The 20,974-nt window shown below is 45.3% G+C and overlaps 1 protein-coding gene and 1 long non-coding RNA gene across 4 annotated transcripts in view; one reads left to right on the plus strand and one right to left on the minus strand.

Moving 5' to 3' along the window:
• Positions 1–14,983, minus strand: part of LOC132375170 (uncharacterized) — a 136,133-nt gene extending 121,150 nt beyond the window's left edge. For 2 of the 3 annotated variants that reach the window (XR_009505945.1, XR_009505942.1), the window contains exon 1: positions 14,380–14,983. This is a non-coding gene — a long non-coding RNA (uncharacterized LOC132375170). The remainder of the gene's footprint in view (positions 1–14,379) is intronic. The other variant, XR_009505943.1, reaches the window with a different exon arrangement.
• Positions 13,888–19,694, plus strand: BHLHE40 (basic helix-loop-helix family member e40). Its single transcript, XM_059940229.1, has 5 exons — positions 13,888–14,383; positions 14,545–14,614; positions 14,882–14,989; positions 15,934–16,057; positions 17,363–19,694. Exons 1-5 carry the CDS (start codon positions 14,304–14,306, stop codon positions 18,217–18,219), a joined length of 1,239 nt encoding a protein of 412 aa, XP_059796212.1. The 5' UTR covers positions 13,888–14,303; the 3' UTR covers positions 18,220–19,694.
• The last annotated feature ends 1,280 nt before the right edge of the window (positions 19,695–20,974 follow it).

The following is a 20,974-nucleotide window of genomic DNA, read 5'->3' on the forward strand; positions in this document are numbered from 1 at the left end:
GAGTGGTCCTGGGATGATTTTTTAAAGTGTCAGTTGGCCAGTGTTTCATACTCTATTTTCTTAGTCCATTGTGATGTGGAGCTTTATTAAACACACGCCTACCTTTCTTTGCTACTCTTATCACAAATTCCTGTTACTGCTAAACTTTATTGAAAGATACATCCAGGCAAAGTCCATATGCACAGTTGGCTACCAGATCAGATGTTGTAACTAACCAGGCTTATCCATCAAAGAGCTTTGATTTTATTTTATTTTTTAAAAAAATACTGGGCCATTGTTTGAATTGTTCAAAAGTTTCAGCACCATGTAGACAAAACCACAGAGCTCTGAACACCTCCATGGAACTGCATGATTCTTTGTGGGATGAATTTATACAGGTTTATTCTAAAAATTTCCATGACTTTTCTTACTTCTAAGGGAAGATACTTTAAAAATGGGTCTAATTTTTTTCTAGTCATCACAATCCTTATAAACATTCATTCACATTCCTCAGAATCATCTATTTATCTTGTTAATATACTTAAATATCAAAAACTTAAGATTTTATCTATTTATTTAAAAGAAAAGCCTATTGGGTCATTCTGGACAACATCACTGTGCTGGGGAAGGGTGACATAGGTCAATGTTATCTTTTTCTGGGCAAGAAGCTCAGGACTCTGAAATTGTTTCCCTGCTTGCTGGTCCAAAGAGCAATCAACAGTTTGTATATAACACGCACCCAGTCTTAGAATCTGAGGTCACCTTCAGTACATTTTGCAGAGAAAATGACTGTACTACTAATATCCAAATTACATCTATGGGCCTAATGGCTTAGATGTGCTAACTTATTACTGGCACGCTACCAAGAATAATACACGGTATCAACAGATATTAGCAGAGTCATTACTATGTGCCAGGCACTGTCATCAGTATTTTAAACACTGATCTAATTTGATCCTCTGAACGACCCTATGAGGTAGCTACTATCATTACCCCATTTTACAGATGAGCAAACTAAGGCTTTAAGGAACACGCAAGAGACTTTCATCCATGTCAGTCTCACTGCACCAAAGTACTGGCTCTAACCGCTAACAATATTACCCAGCTTTCTCGGACCTCGTAGCCTCATTTATCAATCCCCATTTAATGAAAGTCTTACCCTTCTAGAACACTGCGATAATTGACTACTGGTCAGCCTCAAATTTGTCCCTGCCATGGGAGAAAAGAAAGGGCCCTACTCAAGAAAACAAATAGTGTGAGTGACGTCTGAAAAAACTTGGCTTAAGTACTTAAGAGAACAAATTATTTTCCAGTTAAAATGCCCTTTTGTAGGGGAAAAAAAAGCATGACAATTTTGAATAATTCTTACCTACTCATTAAACAGTTGCCCTAGGGAAATGTATGCAATATTCACTTAGCCTAGTTCAAGTTTCTTATATGCTTCAAAGTAATAAAATCATCCATGAGAACTGTAAGCTTCTTGAGAGTCCAGTCATGAGAATTTTGTTCACATAGCATATGTCTGGTACATAGAAAACTCTCAGTACAATCCTCCCTCAGAATCCGCTGGGGATTGGTTCTAGGACACCTCCCACCCCGACAGATACCAAAATCTGAGGATGCTCAAGTCCCTTATGTAAAATGGTGTAGTATTTGCATATAACCTATGCACATCCTCTTGTAAACTTTAAATCATCTCTAGATTACTTATGACACCAAATACAATGTAAATGCTATGTGAACAGTGGCAAGTGAGGGGCAAATTCAAGTTTTGCTTTTTGAAAATTTCTGGAATTTTTTTTGGGTGGTGGGGTTGAATCTGCAGATGTGGAACCCACAGATACAGAGGGCTGACTGTAAATGTTCTGGTTAAATAAATACTACAATCCCTTAAATTTTCTTTAATTAGTTGTTACTCAAACCTCAGACTACCTCCCTCTGCATGTCTGTGAGTGGTAAAGTTTTATTAAATTGAATCCTTATCTTCAGCTGGTTTGTCATTATTTTCCAGATTTCTCCATGCTTTCTTCCTAACAAGGTGGTCTGGACCCTAATCATCTTTGTTTGACATTAGCGCTGCATTGGTAAGCGCAGAAAATGAGGGAAAATTAATTCTCTCTTCTTATGATGCGTGAATTAGTTCTGTATATAATGTAGGACCAATAGCTAATATCAGAGCTATAAAATTTCAATTGGTAAGTCTCTTCTGGTGGAAATAAACAAATAAACTTGGTCATTGGAAGGGGAGGTGGGATTCAGGTGCTAATTTATAACCATTCAATGAATGTTCTCTGCAATTGTCAGTGCTGGCACCACTCAGCCAAACTTGGCTGGGTTCCCTAATGCTACCCAAACCCTCTCCCCATATCCTCTCCTCATCCTTCTCTCCCCATGGAGCTGGTGCTCCATGGACTTAGGCAGGTCTGAGACCAGAGGTGTAAAAAGCCTGGTTTATTATGGCAATGAACCACCTCTGACCCTAGCGCCCAGCATGGCAGCTGCCCACTTCAAGAAAAACTTAAACCGCCATCCAAAGAAGCCTGCCTCTCACAAGGTTTCCTCAATACTAAAATGTCACTTTTCTCTGCACCTTGCATGACTCTAAGTTCCATTTTTATTACCACTCACAAATGAAGGTGTACATTCTCTAGGACCTTGCTATTCATATATCATCAGTATGATCTGGGAGCTTTCTTAGAAATGCAGAATCTCAAGCCCAGCCCCAGATCTAGAAGGAGAGAATGTGAATTTTAACAAGATGCTCAGGAGATTTGTATGCAGAGTGAAATGTGAGAATCACTGCCCTAAGAGACATAGGAGGGAGGGGGACGTTCTCCGAAGAGGAAAACAACAGACTTCCGTGCATGTCCCTTCTTCAAAGTAAGTGTCACTTGTTGGGTGCCCAAAGCATCTCTTCCATCTTCTTTGCCTTAGCCTCTATATATATATGTGTGTGTGTGTGTGTGTGTGTGTGTGTGTGTGTGTGTGTGTGTGTGTGTGATGAGCACCTTAGCACCTATTTGATAGATCTGAGGGCAAACCTTTACTATCCTCTATTTTGTCCGCTCCCTGCGCTGGCTTCATCTTTCAGATTTTCAGTTACTACCAGTTGGTTTCTTCCTTCTGATCCCTACACACCTTCTCATCTTTAATAAGAGGCAGTTATCTGGGGGATTTCTGCTTATAGATCAGAGGTATAGGGTTGCAAGAGACTGTCATTCTCACCCTAACAACCAAAACAAGCCAGGTAAGCCCAAAATAATCAATGGTTTTTAAAACCCGTTAGAGAACTGAGGGCACCAAAAAAATCTAAATGAACTAAACTCAAAGTGACAAGCTAAAAAAAAAAAAAAAAAAAAAAAAAGTGACAAGCTCTCCATAGGAGACAAGAGACCCAGAGCCACTTTTGCCTCTGGTGGAATGGCAGAAGGAAGAAGAGTTTGTGATTGGTGGGGATGAGGAGAACTCAGCTGAAGTTTCACCAAACGTGTAACGGCTGCCTGTGGGCTGAGGAGCCGCAGCCACAAAGCGAGTCTGCACCTACCTACCTACCTAACCTGTCCCAGCAGCCCTCACACAGGGTGGGAAGTAGTTCACCAAAGTTGTGGGCAGGGAAGAAGGGCTGAGGAGGACTCCTTGAGGCATTTCACAGAGTCTAGGCAGCTGCTAAAGCCTGCAAGGAGCAAAAAGTCTGGAAGAGATCTCCAGTGGGTGCAGAAAGCAGGGGACAAGGGGCAAAGAGAAATCAAAAAGCTATCAGCTGGGCAGTAGAGCAGGGAGAGACCTCCCACAGGTCTGAAACCTGTTAGCTTGGTTTTGAAGAACAGGCAGATCTCAAAAATCTTGCCAGTGCTCAGATCCCAGCCCCCGCTGAAGGGAAAGTCCTACCTCACCCTCAAAACACTTGAAAGCAGTAGTCAAGTGAATCAAATTAAAGCTACAATTAAGCCCAGATCCAGGTCAAGTATACGTTAGATTGGCTCAGCCTCTCATGGAAGAAGAGGCTTGCTCTTTTTGGAGGTAAATATTATTTACTTTGTATTTTACTTCTCTTTCCTACAAAATATTCACCATGCAATAAGAAATTCAAGACCTATGGAAAAGGAAGCAAATGTGTCTCATGGTTAATATAAGAAAGAAACAATAGAACCAGATCCAGAAATAGCTCAGAGGTTGAAATTATCAAACTGGGGTATTAAAATACAAAATTCCTATGATATAAAACTATTAAAAGATCTCATGGAAAGGAAGGCAACATGCATGAAGAGATGGGGAATTTCAACAGAGTAGTGGAAACTAGAAAAAACAACCACATGGGAATGCTAGAAATGAAAGACACAATATCACAAATAAATTCATTATATAAGCTTAGTAGCTGACTCAACAGCAAAGGAAACTGAGCATCTGACAATGTTTGAACTAATTTCAAACAACCCAACATACATGTAAATGGTATCCCAGAAATAAGAGAAGAGGGGCAACATGGCAGAAGAAATCACTGAAGTTTTATTGCCTAAGACTTACACAAACTGATGAAAAATATCAACTCACAAAACCAAGAAACTCAGCACATGCCACGTAGACTAAACACAGAGAAAACCACACCTAAATAAATCTAGCCAGACTGCTGAAAAGCAACAGTAAGTGGGAAATCTGAAAAGCAGCCAGAGGGGAAAAGAAGACATAAATTTACGGCTAACATACCAAGAACAGGTGACTTTTCAGTAGAATCAATGGAGGCCAGAAGAAAATAGAACCTCTTTAAAATGCTAAAAGAGAAACACTGTCAAATTCCATATCCAGTGAAAATATATTTCAAAGATACTTCAAAAGTGAAAATGAAATGAAGTCATTTTCAGGCAGAAAATTTGGGAGAATTCATCTCCAGCAGACCAACACTTCAAGAAAAGCTAACATTCACTTTTCAGAATGAACAGAAAGGAAACCAGAAGGAAACTCAGAACTGCAGGAAGAAGTGAAGAGCATCAGATAGGATATATACATGGGTAAATGTCAAAGACCTTTTCAAAGTAATATGTCTACGTCTATATCTATCTATCTGTGAATGAATAACATTTTTAAAGACTATTGACTGTTTAATGCAAACAACAAACAATAAAAACAAACCCAAAATATTGTGACAGTTATAGCATACGTAAAGTGTAAGATAACAAGAGCACAAAGGTCAAGGGGAGGAATAAATAGAATTATATTGTTGTGAGGCTCTTATACATCTGTCAAGTTGTATAGTAGCATTTTTTAGCATGTTATTTGAAGGTAAACTGTGGTAACTTAAAGATACAGAGCACAATCTCTAGTGCAGAGATTTCCAAAGTATGCTTCCCAGATATATATCATCAGCATCTGAGAACTCACATGCAAATTTTTGAGCTCTATCACAGAATAAGAAACTATGGGGGTATGGCCCAGAAATCTGTGTTTTAATAAGACCTCCAGCTGTTTCTAATGCAGGTAAAGTTTAAGAACTACTGCTCTACAACAGCTACTAGAATATACCATAAAGAAGTGTACCTAAACACAGGAGATAAAATGGAATGATTAAAAAATTCAACACATCCAAAAGGAGGCAGAAAAGTAGGAGCAGAAACAAAGAACAAATGGGATAAGTAGAAAATAAATACCAAGATGGGAGATTTAAACCCAACCATATTAATAATTACCTCAAATATAAATATCTTAAACACTCCAATAAAAAGGCAGAGATTGTCAGATTGCTATAAAGCAAAATCCCACAATATACTGTTTACAAACATACAATTCAATTATAAAGACACAGGTTGAAAGCATAAGGGTAGAAAAACATATATCATGCAAACACTAAGTATAAAAAAGCAAGTGTGGGTATATTAATATCAGACAAAGCATACTTCAAAACAACAATATTACTGAAGAGAAAGAGGAAAAATTTTAATGACAAGGGAATAAAATCATCAGGAAGATCTATCAATCCTAAATGTGTATGCAACTAAGAATAGAGTTCCAAAATGTATAAAACAGAAGTTGACAGAAACGGACAAACCTACAATCATAGTTGGAGAGATTTTAATACTCCTATTTCAGTAATTATACGACAATGGACAAAAAAATCAGTAGAGAGATATATTTGAACAGCACTGTCAACCAATTTGACCCAAATGACTTGATAAAATATTACACCCAAGAACTACAGAATACACATTCTTTTCAAACCCGCAGGGAATATTCATCAACATAGACTATATGCTGGGCAATGAAAGATATCTTAACAAATGTCAAAGAACTAAAATAAAATAGAGTATGTCTTCTGACCCAATGGTAATAAATTAGAAACCCATATAAAAAGATACCTGGCGTTACACACCTATTTGGACAAGCTAAAAAAAAAAAAAAAATTTGTGACAATACCAAATACTGGTTGGGATACAGAGAAACTAGATCTCTCAAACATTGCCACTGGGAACATAAAATGGTACAGCTACTCTGGCTAATAGTTTGTCATTTTCCTAAAAAACAAACAAACATATATTAGTATATGACCCAGGAATTATACTCCTGGGCATTTATCCCAGAGAAGAAAGCTTTTTGTGTCTACACAAAAATATGTAGAAAAATGTTCATGGTAGGTTTATTTCTAATAGCAAAAAAAAAAAATAGAACTCAGGGGCTTCCCTGGTGGCGCAGTCATTGAGAATCCACCTGCCAATGCAGGGGACACGGGTTCGAGCCCTGGTCCGGGAAGATCCCACATGCCACGGAGCAACTGAGTCCGTGCGCCGCAACTGCTGAGCCTGTGCTCTAGAGCCCACAAGCCACAACTACTGAGCCCATCTGCCACAACTACTGAAGCCCGCGCGCCTAGAGCCTGTGCTCTGCAACAAGAGAAGCCACCACAGTGAGAAGCCCGTGCATCACAACAAAGAGTAGCCCCCGCTCGCCGCAACTAGAGAAAGACCACGCGCAGCAACAAAGACCCAACACAGCCAAAAATAAATAAATAAATAAATTTATTAAAAAAAAAAATTGAACTCAAATGTCTTTGAATGGATGAATAGTTAAAACAACTGTGGCACATCTACATCATGGAATACTACTCATCAATAAAAGAGAAACACTATTGATACACACAACTGCTTGAGTGGATCTCAAGAGAATTATGCTGAGCAGAAAAAAAAATTCAACTTCAAAAGGTTACATAATATATGATTCCATTTTTATAATATTCTTAACATGATACTATAGACGGAGAACATTTTAGTGGTTGCCAGACATTAGAGATGGGAGAAGAGAAGGAAATAGGTATGACAATAAAGAGGTAGCAACAGGGGACTTCATAGTGATAGGACAGTTTTGCATCTTGATGGGGTGGTTGTTACACTAATCTACACACGTGATAAGACTACATAGAGGGGCTTCCCTGGTGGCGCAGTGGTGGAGAATCTGCCTGCCAATGCAGGGGACACAAGTTCGAGCCCTGGTCTGGGAAGATCCCACAAGCCGCGGAGCAACTGTGCCCCTGAGCCACAACTGCTGAGCCTGCGCATCTGGAGCCTGTGCTCCGCAACAAGAGAGGCCGTGACAGTGAGAGGCCTGCGCACCGCGATGAAGAGCGGCCCCCGCTCGCCGCAGCTGGAGAAAGCCCTCGCACAGAAACGAAGACCCAACACAGCCAATAAATAAATAACTAAATAAATAAATTTATAAAAAAAATTAAAAAAAGACTGCACAGAACTCTACACGTACAGACGCAAACACACACATAAGTGAGTGCATGTAAAACTGGTGAAAACTGAAAACTCTCTGTAGATTGTATCTATGCTAATTTCCTTGTTTCAATATTGTGTCATGTCATGTAAGATGTTACCATTGGGGGAAATTGGGTAAAGGATACATGAAACTTCTCTATATTATTTTCGTAACTTCCTGTGATTCTAAAATTATTTCAAAAGAAAAAGGAAAAAGTTATCTGGAAAATTCACAAATATTTGGTAATTAAACATTACCCTTCTAAATAACCCATGAATCAAAGAAAAATCACAAAGACTAATACAACATATTTTGACCTGAATGATAAGGAAAATACAAATACCAAATATTGTGGGATGCTGTGAAAGCAGGGCTTAGAGGAAATTCTTTAGCTTTAAATACTTATAATAAGAAGAAAGATTTAAAATCAATGATATTACTTTGCATCACAAGAAACTAGAAAAAGTAGAACAAATTAAATATAAAATAACCAGAAGAAAGGGAATAAGAAAAATAAGAGAGAAAATTGATGGAATATTAGATGAACAGACAGCTGAGAAAATCAACAAATCCAAAATTGGATATTTGTAAAGATTAATACAACTGATAAGCCTCTTGGCAAGATGATTAAGAAAAAAAAAAAAGAAAGAAAAAAACTAACAAAAATGTTAAAAGTAAAAAGGGTTTATCACTATAGATTATATAAACATTAAAAGGATAACACTATACCAACATATTCACAACTTTAAATGAAAGAGACAGATTTCTTGAAAAACAAAAATTACCAAAACTGTTAAAAGAAGAAATAAAAATTTTCAATAGGCTGAAATCTATTAAAATGTATTCATGGCAAAAACATTCCCCCAGAGAAAACTCCAGGCCCAAGTAGCTTCTCCTAATATTTAAGAAAGAAATGGTACCAGTCCTACTTAAGGTCTTTCAGAAAAGAGATAGAATATTTCCCAAGCTGTTTTATGAGGCCAGCATTACTTTGATACTAAAAGCTGACAAAGATTACAAGAAAAGAAAAACTACAGATGAATACCCTTCACAATCATAGACATGAAAATCCTTAACATATATTATTAGCTAATTAAATCTCACAATAAAAATACTACATTGATCAAGAGAGGCTTACCTCAGGAATTCAAGGTTGATTGAACGCTAAAAAAAATTGCAATTCATGATATTAACAGAATGAAAGAGAAAAGCCACATGATTATCTCGTTGGATGCAGAAAAAGTATCTGACAAATCCAACATCCTTTTATGATAAACTCTGTCAGCAAACTAGCAACAGCAGAAAACTTCCTCAACTGGATGAAGGAACTACATCTCACCAACACATAACATGATACATACTGACAAAACTCTGAATATTTTACTCCTACAATTGAGCATAAAGCAAAGATGTCCTGAAAGGAGACATCTATACCGTTCAATTCATCCTGAATCTGCAGTCTTATTTAACATTTCTATAAGTGCCTTAGGAAGATCTGCAAGTGTGGAGATGCTGTTGATGTTTTTCTGGTGGGGACAAGCCAAAACTCCATCACTATCTCAAATGCACAGCATCTTTCCAAATTGTAGATCGGGATTTATTGGTGGATTGAAAAATCAAGTCAGGGGCTTCCCTGGTGGCACAGTGGTTAAGAATCCGCCTGCCAATGCAGGGGACACGGGTTCGAGCCCTGGTCTGCGAAGATCCCACATGCCATGGAGCAAGGAAGCCCGTGCGCCACAACTCCTGAGCCTGTGCTCTAGAGCCTGCGAGCCACAACTACTGACCCCATGTGCCACAACTACTGAAGCCTGCACGCCTAGAGCCTGTGCTCCGCAACAAGAGAAGCTACCGCAATGAGAAGCCCACGCACTGCAATGAAGAGTAGCCCCCGCTCACCGCAACTAAAGAAAGCCTGCGCGCAGCAACAAAGACCGAACACAGCCAAAAATAAATAAATAATTTTTAAAAATCAATTCAGTAAGATCAAAATATTTTTTTAATTTACTAGACAAGACCAGAATATATCAGAAAGAATATATCAAAGAGATACTATTTTGTAAATTTTTCATCTGAAGTACATTGGGTTGGCTTCTTCCTAAATGGTTTAAGTTTTTCTTTAAGTGAGCAATCGTTGCTCAGAGTGGGAGAGACAGAAGAGTGGTCGCTTATTACTATAGCCCAGCCAAGTCTTGGCGGCTCTATGTTTAAATATGCTTCAGATGTGTGTGTGTGTGTGTGTGTGTGTGTGTGCGTGCACGAGGGTGCATGTGTGTGTACGTGTTTAGTCATGATGTAAAATGTATTTCTTACTGTGAACTGTGATAAAAAAGATTGTGAGACTTCATCAACAGGCAAAAAGTGATAGATATCTGGGCAAGAAAGGTGTGGGTACGTACAGGGAGGGGGCTGTGGGCTCTAACTTCCTGCTAGGAAGGGCCTGCCTAACTCTTCCCAACACACAGCATCAGACCACCGAAATGCTGAGCCTCACTAGCACAGAAAAGAAAAATCTTGTCCTTCCTTGTACAAAATTATGTTCTCTGTACACTTAGAAGAAACAAAACAGAGGAGAGGGCTACAAAATGTCAGGATTACTCAGCGCAGCTGCTCACTGCTGCCTTGCACAACTCTAGAGGATGTTTTCACACAGACTGCAATGTGAATGGCTCCCCCTGGAGTTGATCAGTGTGCAACCCAGACAACCCTACCAGGCAGCCGTAAGTACAGTGATTAAGAGCACAAGCTTTGGAGCCCAACAAACCTGGGGTCTAGTTCCAGATCTACTCTCAGGCTATATAATCTGGGGCAGGTAATTTAACCTCCCTGAGCCTCAATTTCCTCAAGAGGACACATTATATATTCCTAGGACTTAGTTCAGTGCCTGGCACATAGTGGTTCTCAATAAATATGTGTTAAATGAATGCAAAAATGAGCTAATACCTGCCCTATAAGGTGGTGTTGAGAAGTAAATTAACACGTGCAATGTTTTTACATACAGTCCAAAAACTAGCCCACAGTAAGCACTAAACAATTATCTACAAAAGATGACAGACTGAAATATTAAGATTCTTCGGGATGGAAAGATGCATGAGGGGAAGGAATTATTGTATTTAAATCAATAAAAAATAATCATAAGCTATTGAGAAAAGAAAAACATTAAAAGTAATATAAGCGGGGCTTCCCTGGTGGCACAGTGGTTAAGAATCCGCCTGCCAATGCAGGGGACACGGGTTCGAGCCCTGGTCAGGGAAGATCCCACATGCGGAGCAACTAAGCCCGTGAGCGACAACTACTGAGCCTGTGCTCTAGAGCCCGTGAGCCACAACTACTGAGCACGTGTGCCACAACTACTGAAGCCCGCACGCCTAGAGCCTGTGCTCTGCAACAAGAGAAGCCACGGCAGTGAAAAGCCCGAGCACCACAATGACGAGCAGCCCCCGCTCGCTGCAACTAGAGAAAGCCCGCGCGCAGCAACGAAGACCCAATGCAGCCAAAAACAAATTAATTAATTAATTAATTTAAAAAAGTAACATAAGCTGGATATGGTAGAACTTTGGTAAAGTAGGGATAATTCTTGATGCTTGAGAGTACATTTGGAACAAACAAAAAGTAGGAAATGATATATTTTGTTATTTCCAATTGTAGGTCAGGGTAAGGGCAAAAAGTATCGATAACTTCAAAGCATTCTAGGAATGATACGGAGCCCTGAGCCATGGAATCTGAACTGTTTGGGTTCACTCCTGGCTTGGGCGGGGCCGGGGGGTGGGGGGTGACAGCCGTGGGGACATCTGTTCCTTCCTTCCCCAGGACTTATTTCCTTGTAGAACTGTGGTTTGGACGCAGTCGTGACAACTCTTCACCCCTATTAAAGTCTCACAATGGAGCAGGTCCCCTTAGACTGAAAGCACAAACCCAGGAGCGACTCCAGTCCCCTCCTGCCTGTGGTCCTGCTGCCCACCTCTCCGCAGGAAGCCTCCGGAGAGATGGTTGATAACAAAAGCCAGTAAAAGTACATTCCAGGAGGGAGGGATGCTGAACCGCCAAGTGAGGTCAAGCCAGTTAGCAGTCAGAAAAGGAGGCACTTCTCACACTTGCTAATGAGTTTGACGCTTGTGAAACATAAACAGGAAGTGGGAGCTCTCCAAAACGACCTGAAGGAAATCCACTCCCAGTTTGGTCGACGTGTGAATCCCAGTTCTCTAGGTTGTCAAGGACACTGACAATTAAGACTGACCCCACCCCAGCCCCCAAACTGCAGCCGAGGCTAATCTTCACCCGCGCCCAGCGTTAACCCCATTTTTTTTCAATCCTTCCCACAGCCAGGTCACTCCGCAGCGGGGTGACTGACCCGAGGCGTGGTGGGAAAGGCTTACAGTCATCTCTCAACTCCCCGATCTTGCAGGGCAGGGCAGCACAGAGGTCAGTGAAATCCCCAGCCAGGCCTTATTTTAGTCATGAATTTCCACTGGCTCCCTCCTCTGACTGCATCAGCGCTGCTCACACCGCGGGCTTAGAGTTTCAGCTGTTTTCCCTGCTCCAGGCAGAGTTAGAAGGTCACAGAGGCCGGACTTTTCCGGGGGAGGTGGGGGGGGGGGGCCTCCGGCGGCCCAAGTGAGATTGCGGAGATCTGGGGCCGTTTGGAGGAGGCCTTTCTGCCCCCAGGCTCCGGGCAATGGGTTAACTTCTCCCCTCTCCTCCTGTGCCCAGGCATCTTTGTTCGTATTAAATTAAAAAAAAAAAATTTTTTTTAAATAAAAACAAAAACACACACACTTCCTATCTTTTCTTTTTTTTCCCCTCTGTCCGTCGGTGGCACCGATATAATTTTCCCAGGGCTGCCTTCCCCTCACTGCCCAGCGGAGCCTCTTCTCAGACGTTCCCGTGAATTCAAGGGCAGAATCTGTGTTCGATTCGCCCCCAGTTTATCTAGCAACGGGCACAACGCCTGGCACAGGGTAGGGGGCTCAACAATATGTGTCCAATGAATGAACGCTAAGATGTCACCGTGATGGGCAGTTTGTCCTAGTCTCTCTCTTCCCTCCTCCGAGCGCAGACCGCACACAGCGCCCCCGAAGTCCCCGGCAGGAGGGAGATGGCTGACCCTGGCGGGCACACCGCAGCCTGGGGGTCTCGGCTCCCCGGCCAGGGCAGAGGGGCTCGCAGTCGGCAGCGCTGCAGCCCGAGCCCCGGCCACGTGAAGTGTCACACCCCGCGCTGCGGCAGGGCAGGCGCGGTCGCTGCGGTTGTGTAACGTTGCGGCCCGAAGGGATGCGTCCTGCTCCGGTGGGGGCAGAGGAGGGAGGGCACGCAGGGCACTGCGCCCGGTATCTTTCTGTGCTTGACTAGCCCAAGTGCGGGGCGGGGCGGTGGGGGGGGGCACCGGGGCACCCTGGGGGGTGCGCAAGTGGGTGCTCGCCGGCGTGCAGGCTGTGCCCGGGAACGCAGCTCCGAGGGAGCCAGGGGCCCGCGGCGCACAGCCTCGCGGGTCAGGTGCGCGCAGCGTGCTCGGCGGCGGCCTCGGCTGCCCCTGCGCTTGGCTGCCAGCCCGCTTCCCATGGGGTGACATCCGCCCCGCCCCTCGGCCCCTCCCCACGGCGGGCGATTCCTGGACGCGGGGCCGAGGGGTGGGGGCAGGGAAGCCGGCACAGAAAGAAACCCCAGCCTCTGGGGAAGGCGGGGGGGGGGGGGGGGGGGGGTTGGTGGCGGGCGACTCCCTACGCTGCGCGCCGGTTCCTCCGAGCGGGCCGTGCGGGGGGAGGAGGAAGAAGGTTGGAGCTAGCGAGGGGATATTCCTCTCCCGGCTTGAGTCAGACGCGGGCGGGTCCGTCCTCCCCCGTTCCCTCCCAGGAGACGGGAACTTACTTCATTTCCCTGGGGCAGGTTCGCCCACGTTACCAACCTCCCCCCACCTCCCCGGCCCCTTCCAGCTTCCGCGCCCCCCACCCGGCTGGGCAGGACCCGGGCTGCGCTGCCACCCCCTCTTCGGGGAAAGGCAGCCGCAGACACCTGGGGGCCGGGGGTGGAGGCGGGGGCTCCCTCGCAGCCGCGGGAGCGTCGTCCAACACGTGAGACTCATGTGATGAAGCCGGGGGAGGGCGGGCAGGTCGCTCCTTCCCTCCCCGGCAGCGGCCAGACGTGCCTGGAGTCACAGGGTAGAACACGTAGCTCCAACCCACCCACTCGTTCCCATTTAACCCAGCCCGCAGCCTCTCCATTACTCCTCGGCTCGTCCCCCCCCCACCCCCCCACTCCGCCCTAACCGGCCCCCCCGCGCTCCCTCCCGCCTCCCCGCCCGCCCCACTTCTCATTCACTTGGCTCACACGGCGCAGACGGCGCAGGGAGCACACACCGCCAGTCTGTGCGCAGAGCCGGAGCCCGAGGCCGCGGGTCCACCATGCACGCCCCCAACTGAAGCCGCACCTCAGAGCCGCAGCTCCCGGCAGCCCAGCGGATTTCAAGGAGCTCAGACTCCGAGGAACCCCTGCGAAGACACCCCCGAAACCCTCTCCAGAACAGTCCTCACCCGACGCTCTGCCGCTGCAGACAGGAGCGCACAGTGGCCCCGGCTCGCCGCGCAATGGAGCGGATCCCCAGTGCGCAACCGCCCCCCGCTTGCCTGCCCAAAGCGCCAGGACTGGAGCCCGGAGACCTACCAGGGTAAGTTGGCACCCCCAGCCCTTTCAAGCCTCAACTCCAGTCCTGCGTTGTGCGCGGCTTGCAACTCGGAGTAGTTCTGGGCGCATCCGGGGGTTCTGCGAAGCCAGGGCTCCTGCAGCCGGTGCGCAAGTCACAGCCCTTCCTCGTCCCTCTCCCTGCAGAATGGATTTTGCCCACATGTACCAAGTGTACAAGTCGCGGCGGGGAATAAAGCGGAGCGAGGATAGCAAGGTAAGAGCCCCGCGCCCCTCGGGACCCCAGCCCCTCGCACGCGCTGAGTTTCCAGTAAAAGTTTTCTCACTTTGCGGTTGGAGGGGGTATGCAAGGCGTGGGCTCTGTGCCTCTACTGAGTGGCCTGGAGAAGAAGGGGTGGAGGTGAGGTGGTTCTGGGTGTGACTCTGCTCCGCTGCCCCGACTCCTCGCGCCGCGGGGTGGGGGAGGAGAAGGGCTCCTCACCCCCTTCCTCCTGCGCCCACCGTCTCCCCGTGCGCTTCGTAGGAGACCTACAAACTGCCGCACCGGCTCATCGAGAAAAAGAGACGTGACCGGATTAACGAGTGCATCGCCCAGCTGAAGGATCTCCTCCCCGAACATCTCAAACTTACAGTAAGTGAGAAGCTGGCCCCTCTCCAAACCAGCTCCTCTGCCCAGAGGGCGGGTGAGGGTCACTCGCCACCTGCAGGCCCCGCTGGGAACTGCAGACCAGATGGCTGGATCCGAGCTGGTGGGTAGCTCTGTTTGGGGGTACCCTTCCCCAGGGTCAGAATTTTCTGGCAGCCTCGTGCAAGTGAGGTGAGAACCGTTTGTACTTCTCCAGGTTGTGACCGACACCGGCTGGCCTTCCCTTGCAAGAATTTAAGACTTTCCCTTCTGGCGATTTTCAGGGTTCTCTCGTTTTCCCGAATTGAGCAAACCAAGCAACTCGCAAATATTTTATCCTCTTCCCCCCCGCCCCCCAGTCCCTTTTTAAAATAAGAGGACTTGTTTTGGTGTGTGTGTGGTTTTTTTTTTTTACGTCCTGGCCTTTCTTGGCAATAGCCAACAGCTTACTAGCTTGGCAGGCTTCGGTTGGGGAAAGAAAAAAGAATAGTATTTAGGGAGGAAGAAAAAAGTGGAGATGAGCTGGAAGTTATGACAGGATGTCAGGAAAGAAACTAGGGAAAGCCTCTTGGCTGCCAGACACAGTAGAAGTCTCTCCTCGGGTTGACACCACTGCAGAGAAATGTTATCTCCGGATTCCCCTGAGTTAAGGTCAGCAATGGCTGCTGGAAAAATTTATCTGTCAAAGCTTTCTCCTGAGCTAGCTGCTGCTTCCAAAAGGCCTCCAAAGATGGGTGACAGTTTGTTGTTCTTTAATCAAAAATATATATTGAATACATATATATATATATTTTAAAACTTCATCTATAAACTTAAAACTAAATTTAGCCAACCAGGAAAGGTTTTGTGTTTTTTTTTCCTTCCTTTAGAGACATATCTCATTGCTAATTAGTGTCCCAGAGGTGGGACTTCTCTGCGTTCACTGCTGACTGAGGCTCTTTTTATTCCAGACTTTGGGTCACTTGGAAAAAGCAGTGGTTCTTGAACTTACCTTGAAGCATGTGAAAGCACTAACAAACCTAATTGATCAACAACAGCAGAAAATCATTGCCCTGCAGAGCGGTTTGCAAGCTGGTGAGTACCCAAGCCTGGCTATCATCTCCTAAGAGTTCTAGCACAAACAGAGAGCCTGTGGGCTCAACATCTGGTATGAGAAACATTCCTGCAACAAATTGCTTATGCACATTCGTTGGGGGAGATGCCGTTTTATCTTTCCTAAAAGGTCAGACTTTTCATTCGGAATGCTGCGTGTGCCACCTGGCATGAATACATATTAGTCAAATGGTAAAATATTTCTGTGGCATTTTGACTTAAGAGTTTCTGGATTCTGGGAGTTTTCCCCCCTCCCTTTGAAAATGCCAAGGCACCTATAATTTGCATCGTGGGTGTTTTACAGTTGTTCTTCTTAGCCCTGTTTCACTGGAGAATAAATCACAGGTATGCCCCAGTGTTTTCCTGTTTCTCTACTTCCTTATCACTCGGTGTGTGGTACGATCCTGGAAGGATGACAACAGGAGTTTTTCCTGCATTTCATGTGATTCCCTGAATAGCCACTAGGTATCTTGGTGAATTACACAATCTATCGAAACCACTGAAGTTTCATCATCTGTTTCTACTGACTTCTAGAGAATCACAGTCACCTTCTAACCATCTCATCTCACCCATTCCAAATCATACTGTACAAACTAGGGAGAAATTCCTCTACCCACCCCCTCATTCCATTCTTCTCTGCCCTCCTTTCCAAACTAGTGTGATGAGAATCACAAAGAGCTAGCAAGTGCTTCTGCCAGTTTCCTCACTGAAAACAGGAAGATGATTGTACCTAATTTCTTGGGGATCATGAATGGAATACATGGGAAAGACTTAGAAATAGCCTTTAAAGATGACAGCATGACTGCAACTTGCATAAGTCATTGAAAATAAGCTTGCTTTAGGTGACACTGTTCCTCCATTCTCCTTTTTTGATGATCCGGTCACTTCCTATGGTAAAATGATATAAATTGACTCTGGTTATAAACGTACTAGGATGTTCATTACTGTGTCACTTATAATGAAAACTCAAGAACAGCCTATAAATTCAACAAGAGGGGAAACAGTCTGTCTCTATTAAATATGGTCTGTGTCTGTGATGGGATATTGTACAGCCATTACAAATCATATTTCATCTCTGAGTGGTAGAATTATGGATGATTTTTATTGTATTCTTTATACTTTGTGCTGTCATCCACATTTCCCCTGATCCTATTACTTTTGGAGTTAGGAACATAAATCAGCAAATGCTGTTAACAGAAAGGAAAGCTCTGGGTCTTTGGAACATAGGTGTCCAGGTGAACCACAGGGCCTTCTGAAATGTCTTCCTTTGGATCTGTGTTGATCCAGGTGATCTGTCGGGGAGAAATGTTGAAGCAGGTCAAGAGATGTTCTGCTCAGGTTTCCAGACATGTGCCCGGGAGGTGCTTCAGTACCTGGCCAAGCATGAGAACACCCGGGACCTGAAATCTTCCCAGCTCGTCACCCACCTCCACCGTGTGGTCTCCGAGCTCCTGCAGGGTGGTACCGCCAGGAAGCCGTCAGACCCAGCTGCCAAAGCAATGGACTTCAAGGAGAAACCCAGCTCCCTGGCCAAAGGCTCTGAAGGCCCAGGGAAAAACTGTGTGCCAGTCATCCAGCGGACTTTCGCTCACTCGAGCGGCGAGCAGAGTGGCAGTGACACGGACACAGACAGCGGCTACGGAGGAGAATCGGAGAAGACTGAGCTGCGTGTCGAGCAGCCGTACTTCAAAAGTGATCACGGACGCAGGTTCACCATGGGAGAAAGGATCGGTGCTATTAAGCAAGAATCCGAAGAACCCCCCATGAAAAAGAGCAGAATGCAACTCTCAGATGATGAAGGCCATTTCACTAGCAGTGACCTGATCAGCTCCCCGTTCCTGGGCCCACACCCGCACCAGCCTCCCTTTTGCCTGCCCTTCTATCTGATCCCACCGTCAGCGACTGCCTACTTGCCCATGCTGGAGAAATGCTGGTATCCCACCTCTGTCCCAGTGTTATACCCAGGCCTCAACGCCTCTGCCGCAGCTCTCACCAGCTTCATGAACCCAGACAAGATCTCAGCCCCCTTGCTCATGCCCCAGAGACTCCCTTCTCCCTTGCCAGCCCATCCGGCCATCGACTCTTCCGCCCTGCTCCAAGCTCTGAAGCAGATCCCCCCTTTAAACTTAGAAACCAAAGACTAAACTATTTAGGGGATCCTGCTGCTTCGCTTTCCTTCCTCCCTACTTCCAAAAAAAAAAAAAAAAAAACGTGTTTGTGAGTGTAGCAGGATTGTTCCAGTGTGTATGCCAAGTTCATCTGAGTCAGGGAGAGAAGATTCAGGGGTGTGTGAGCGTGCGCGCACGCGCATGTGCATTGTGTGTTGGTATGGGACATTGAATTTCCTTTTGGTGTAGGGAAGACGTGAAGGATTGCCTGACATCAGGAGATTTAGGGGGAACGGTCGCAGACCTCTGGGCTTTTCCCCTCCCAGAGAATAGCCCCCTCTGATACAGATCAGCTGGATTTTCAAAAGCTTCAAAGTCTTGGTCTGTGAGTCAGTCTTCACTTTGGGAGCCGGGTCTGTGGCTTTGCGCAAAAGGTACTTTCAAAAGAGGGCTTTCCAGAGTGCAGTTCCCAGCCAGCTCTTATGACCCCACCCTGCTCCCTTTTATTGTCTCCGTGACTCACCACACGGGGAGAGGGCAGCCAGACTGAGCTTTCTGCAAAGTGGTGAGGTAGCAGACACTGGCATAGCACGGTAGTGGTTTGGGGAGATTTCCGCAGGTCTGCTCTCCACCCCTGCCTCGGGTGAGTAAAGAGAATGTAGTTCCCTACTCAGGCTTTCGAAGTGATTCGCTTACTAACAAACTGAAAAGGGCCCCCTGGTACAAGCCCAGCTGCCAGGGGAGGAGGGAGGAGGGAGGGGTCCCCCGGGCCTCTGGCACCTGTTTCTAGTCTCACCTAGAAACAGTTTCTCTGTCCAGGGAACCAAACCAGGCTCTGAGAGATGCAGGCGCCTAAGTTCCAAGCACCCCAGAGTACGTAAAAGCTGAGTAACAAATTGCAGTTTCAACAAGCAAAGCCAGACTTGGCTCTCAGCTCTATCCTAAAACTCCTTTTAACCAAGCTTAGCTTCTTAAAGGCCTAACCAACCCTTGGCAAAGCAGCATCCTTTCTGCAGGCTAATTCCCCTCGCCCGACGGCGTATGGAGTGTCCTTATTGCTAAAAAGGATTCTGTCTTCTTCAAAGAAGTTTTATTTTTGGTCCAGAGTACTTTTCTGACTTGTCCAGCTCACCCTGCACCAGCTTTTTGAAATGCACTATGCTTGATCACTGATCGTGTTTTAACTTTTTCCTTTCCTGTTTTTATTTTGGTATTAAAGTCGTTGCCTTTATTTGTAAAACTGTTATAAATATATATTATATAAATATATTAAAAAGGAAAATGTTTCAGATGTTTATTTGTATAATTACTTGATCTACAAAAGTGAGAAAAAATGAATGTATTCCTGTTTTTGAAGAGAATAATTTTTTTTTCTCTAGGGAGAGGTACAGTGTCTATATTTTGGAGCCTTCCTGAAGGTGGGAAATTGTAAATATTTTTATCTATGAGTCAATGTTAAGTAGTTGTTTTAAAATACTTAATAAAATAATTCTTTTCCTGTGGAAGAGAAAGATGGTCTCCTGCATTTTTAAAAGAACTCTCAAGGGTGTGATATGGCCTTCTTCTTCTGCCCTCCCCTCTTGGCTGAAGGCAACAACTAGTTAATCTTCGTGTGATTTCATTCAGCTTTTCCCATGCCTGTATTCAGACAGAATAAGCTTAGTCAATTTCATAGGTAAATATTTGTTCAATTGTTTTTTTAGACTAACCTTTGCCAGAGGTTCACTATCAGCCTGTGCCTCTTTACAGAGTTAAGCAAAAAGCCTATTTTTTCCCCCAGTCTGCTTTTGTCATGCTCCTTAAAACTTGACAGAAAATCAAAGTACGAAATCGTGGGCCTCAGTGTCTGGGGAGCGTGCTGGAGGGGGGAGCACACTGAGAGAAGATTTAATGGATTATGATGCAGTAATAATTGCTGCTGGGGCTAGCACCTCTACCAAGGCGCTGTAACTTTTTCGAGTCTAGCACGGTCTAATGGGTTTGCCATATCCTGTCCAATTGCCTCTAAAAGCAACATTCCATGATTAGTTTCTACATCCTTCCTGGACTTCCTCTCATTGGGTGTGTTTGTGCGTGAATGAATATTGGTGTTCCTTAGTCAAGCACTCTTATGAAAAAAAAAAAAAAATTCCATGGGAAAAGAAGTGGGAAATGACCCGGTCGAGTGAGCGTTTCTGCCTGTCCCCTTCTCCCCCTCAGAGGTGTCCTGATGTTTCCTGATGGCCAGCGCCTGGCTCGCCACGCTCCAGATCCCAAAGCGCCTTCCAGAACCCTCTGGCCGTCTGGAGCCCATGCAGGGAAACTGCCCCCAGGGAGTTCTCAGCCCGGCAGAGACACCACCTGCCCTTCGTGTCTGTTTGCTTCAAATGTCACCTTCCCTCTCTGCTGATGAGCCAGCAGGCGAGAGTGAGCGTTGCCTGGCTTGTGTGAGGTGCCCGCAGGCAGCCTGGTGTCATGGGAGGAGCCCTGGACCAGGAGTCAGGAGATGAGCTGGTGGTCTTATCAATGAACTGGTAGTCTGGCATCGCCCCCTCCACACCTGTTTGTGGTTCAATAAAAAAGGATTCTGAGCCCCCCTCACATGTCCTACAGCAGGCACACAGCAATCGGTAAGGCCCTCTTCCTCCCAGCAGCTTAGGGCCTGGCCCTCAGGGTCTCCTGCCTGTTTAGCTCCTGAATTCCTCCATGAATTGCTAAGCTTTTCTGGCTAGACTTTACGGGTAAAAAACCTAAACAAATCAAGTGTATCCTGGGGATGGAGCACGGGGTTGAAATCAAGGCCAGGCTCTTT

This window comes from Balaenoptera ricei, chromosome 11, assembly GCF_028023285.1.
Source record: "Balaenoptera ricei isolate mBalRic1 chromosome 11, mBalRic1.hap2, whole genome shotgun sequence".
Classification (NCBI taxonomy): domain Eukaryota; kingdom Metazoa; phylum Chordata; class Mammalia; order Artiodactyla; family Balaenopteridae; genus Balaenoptera; species Balaenoptera ricei.

Bases quoted from the DNA above. Each gene is read 5' to 3' on its own strand.
- BHLHE40 (XM_059940229.1), top strand. From the start codon at position 14,304: ATGGAGCGGATCCCCAGTGCGCAACCGCCCCCCGCTTGCCTGCCCAAA. The intron at 14,384-14,544 runs GTAAGTTGGCAC...CTCTCCCTGCAG, and splicing joins GAGCCCGGAGACCTACCAGG to AATGGATTTTGCCCACATGT. The intron at 14,990-15,933 runs GTAAGTGAGAAG...TTTTTATTCCAG, and splicing joins CCGAACATCTCAAACTTACA to ACTTTGGGTCACTTGGAAAA.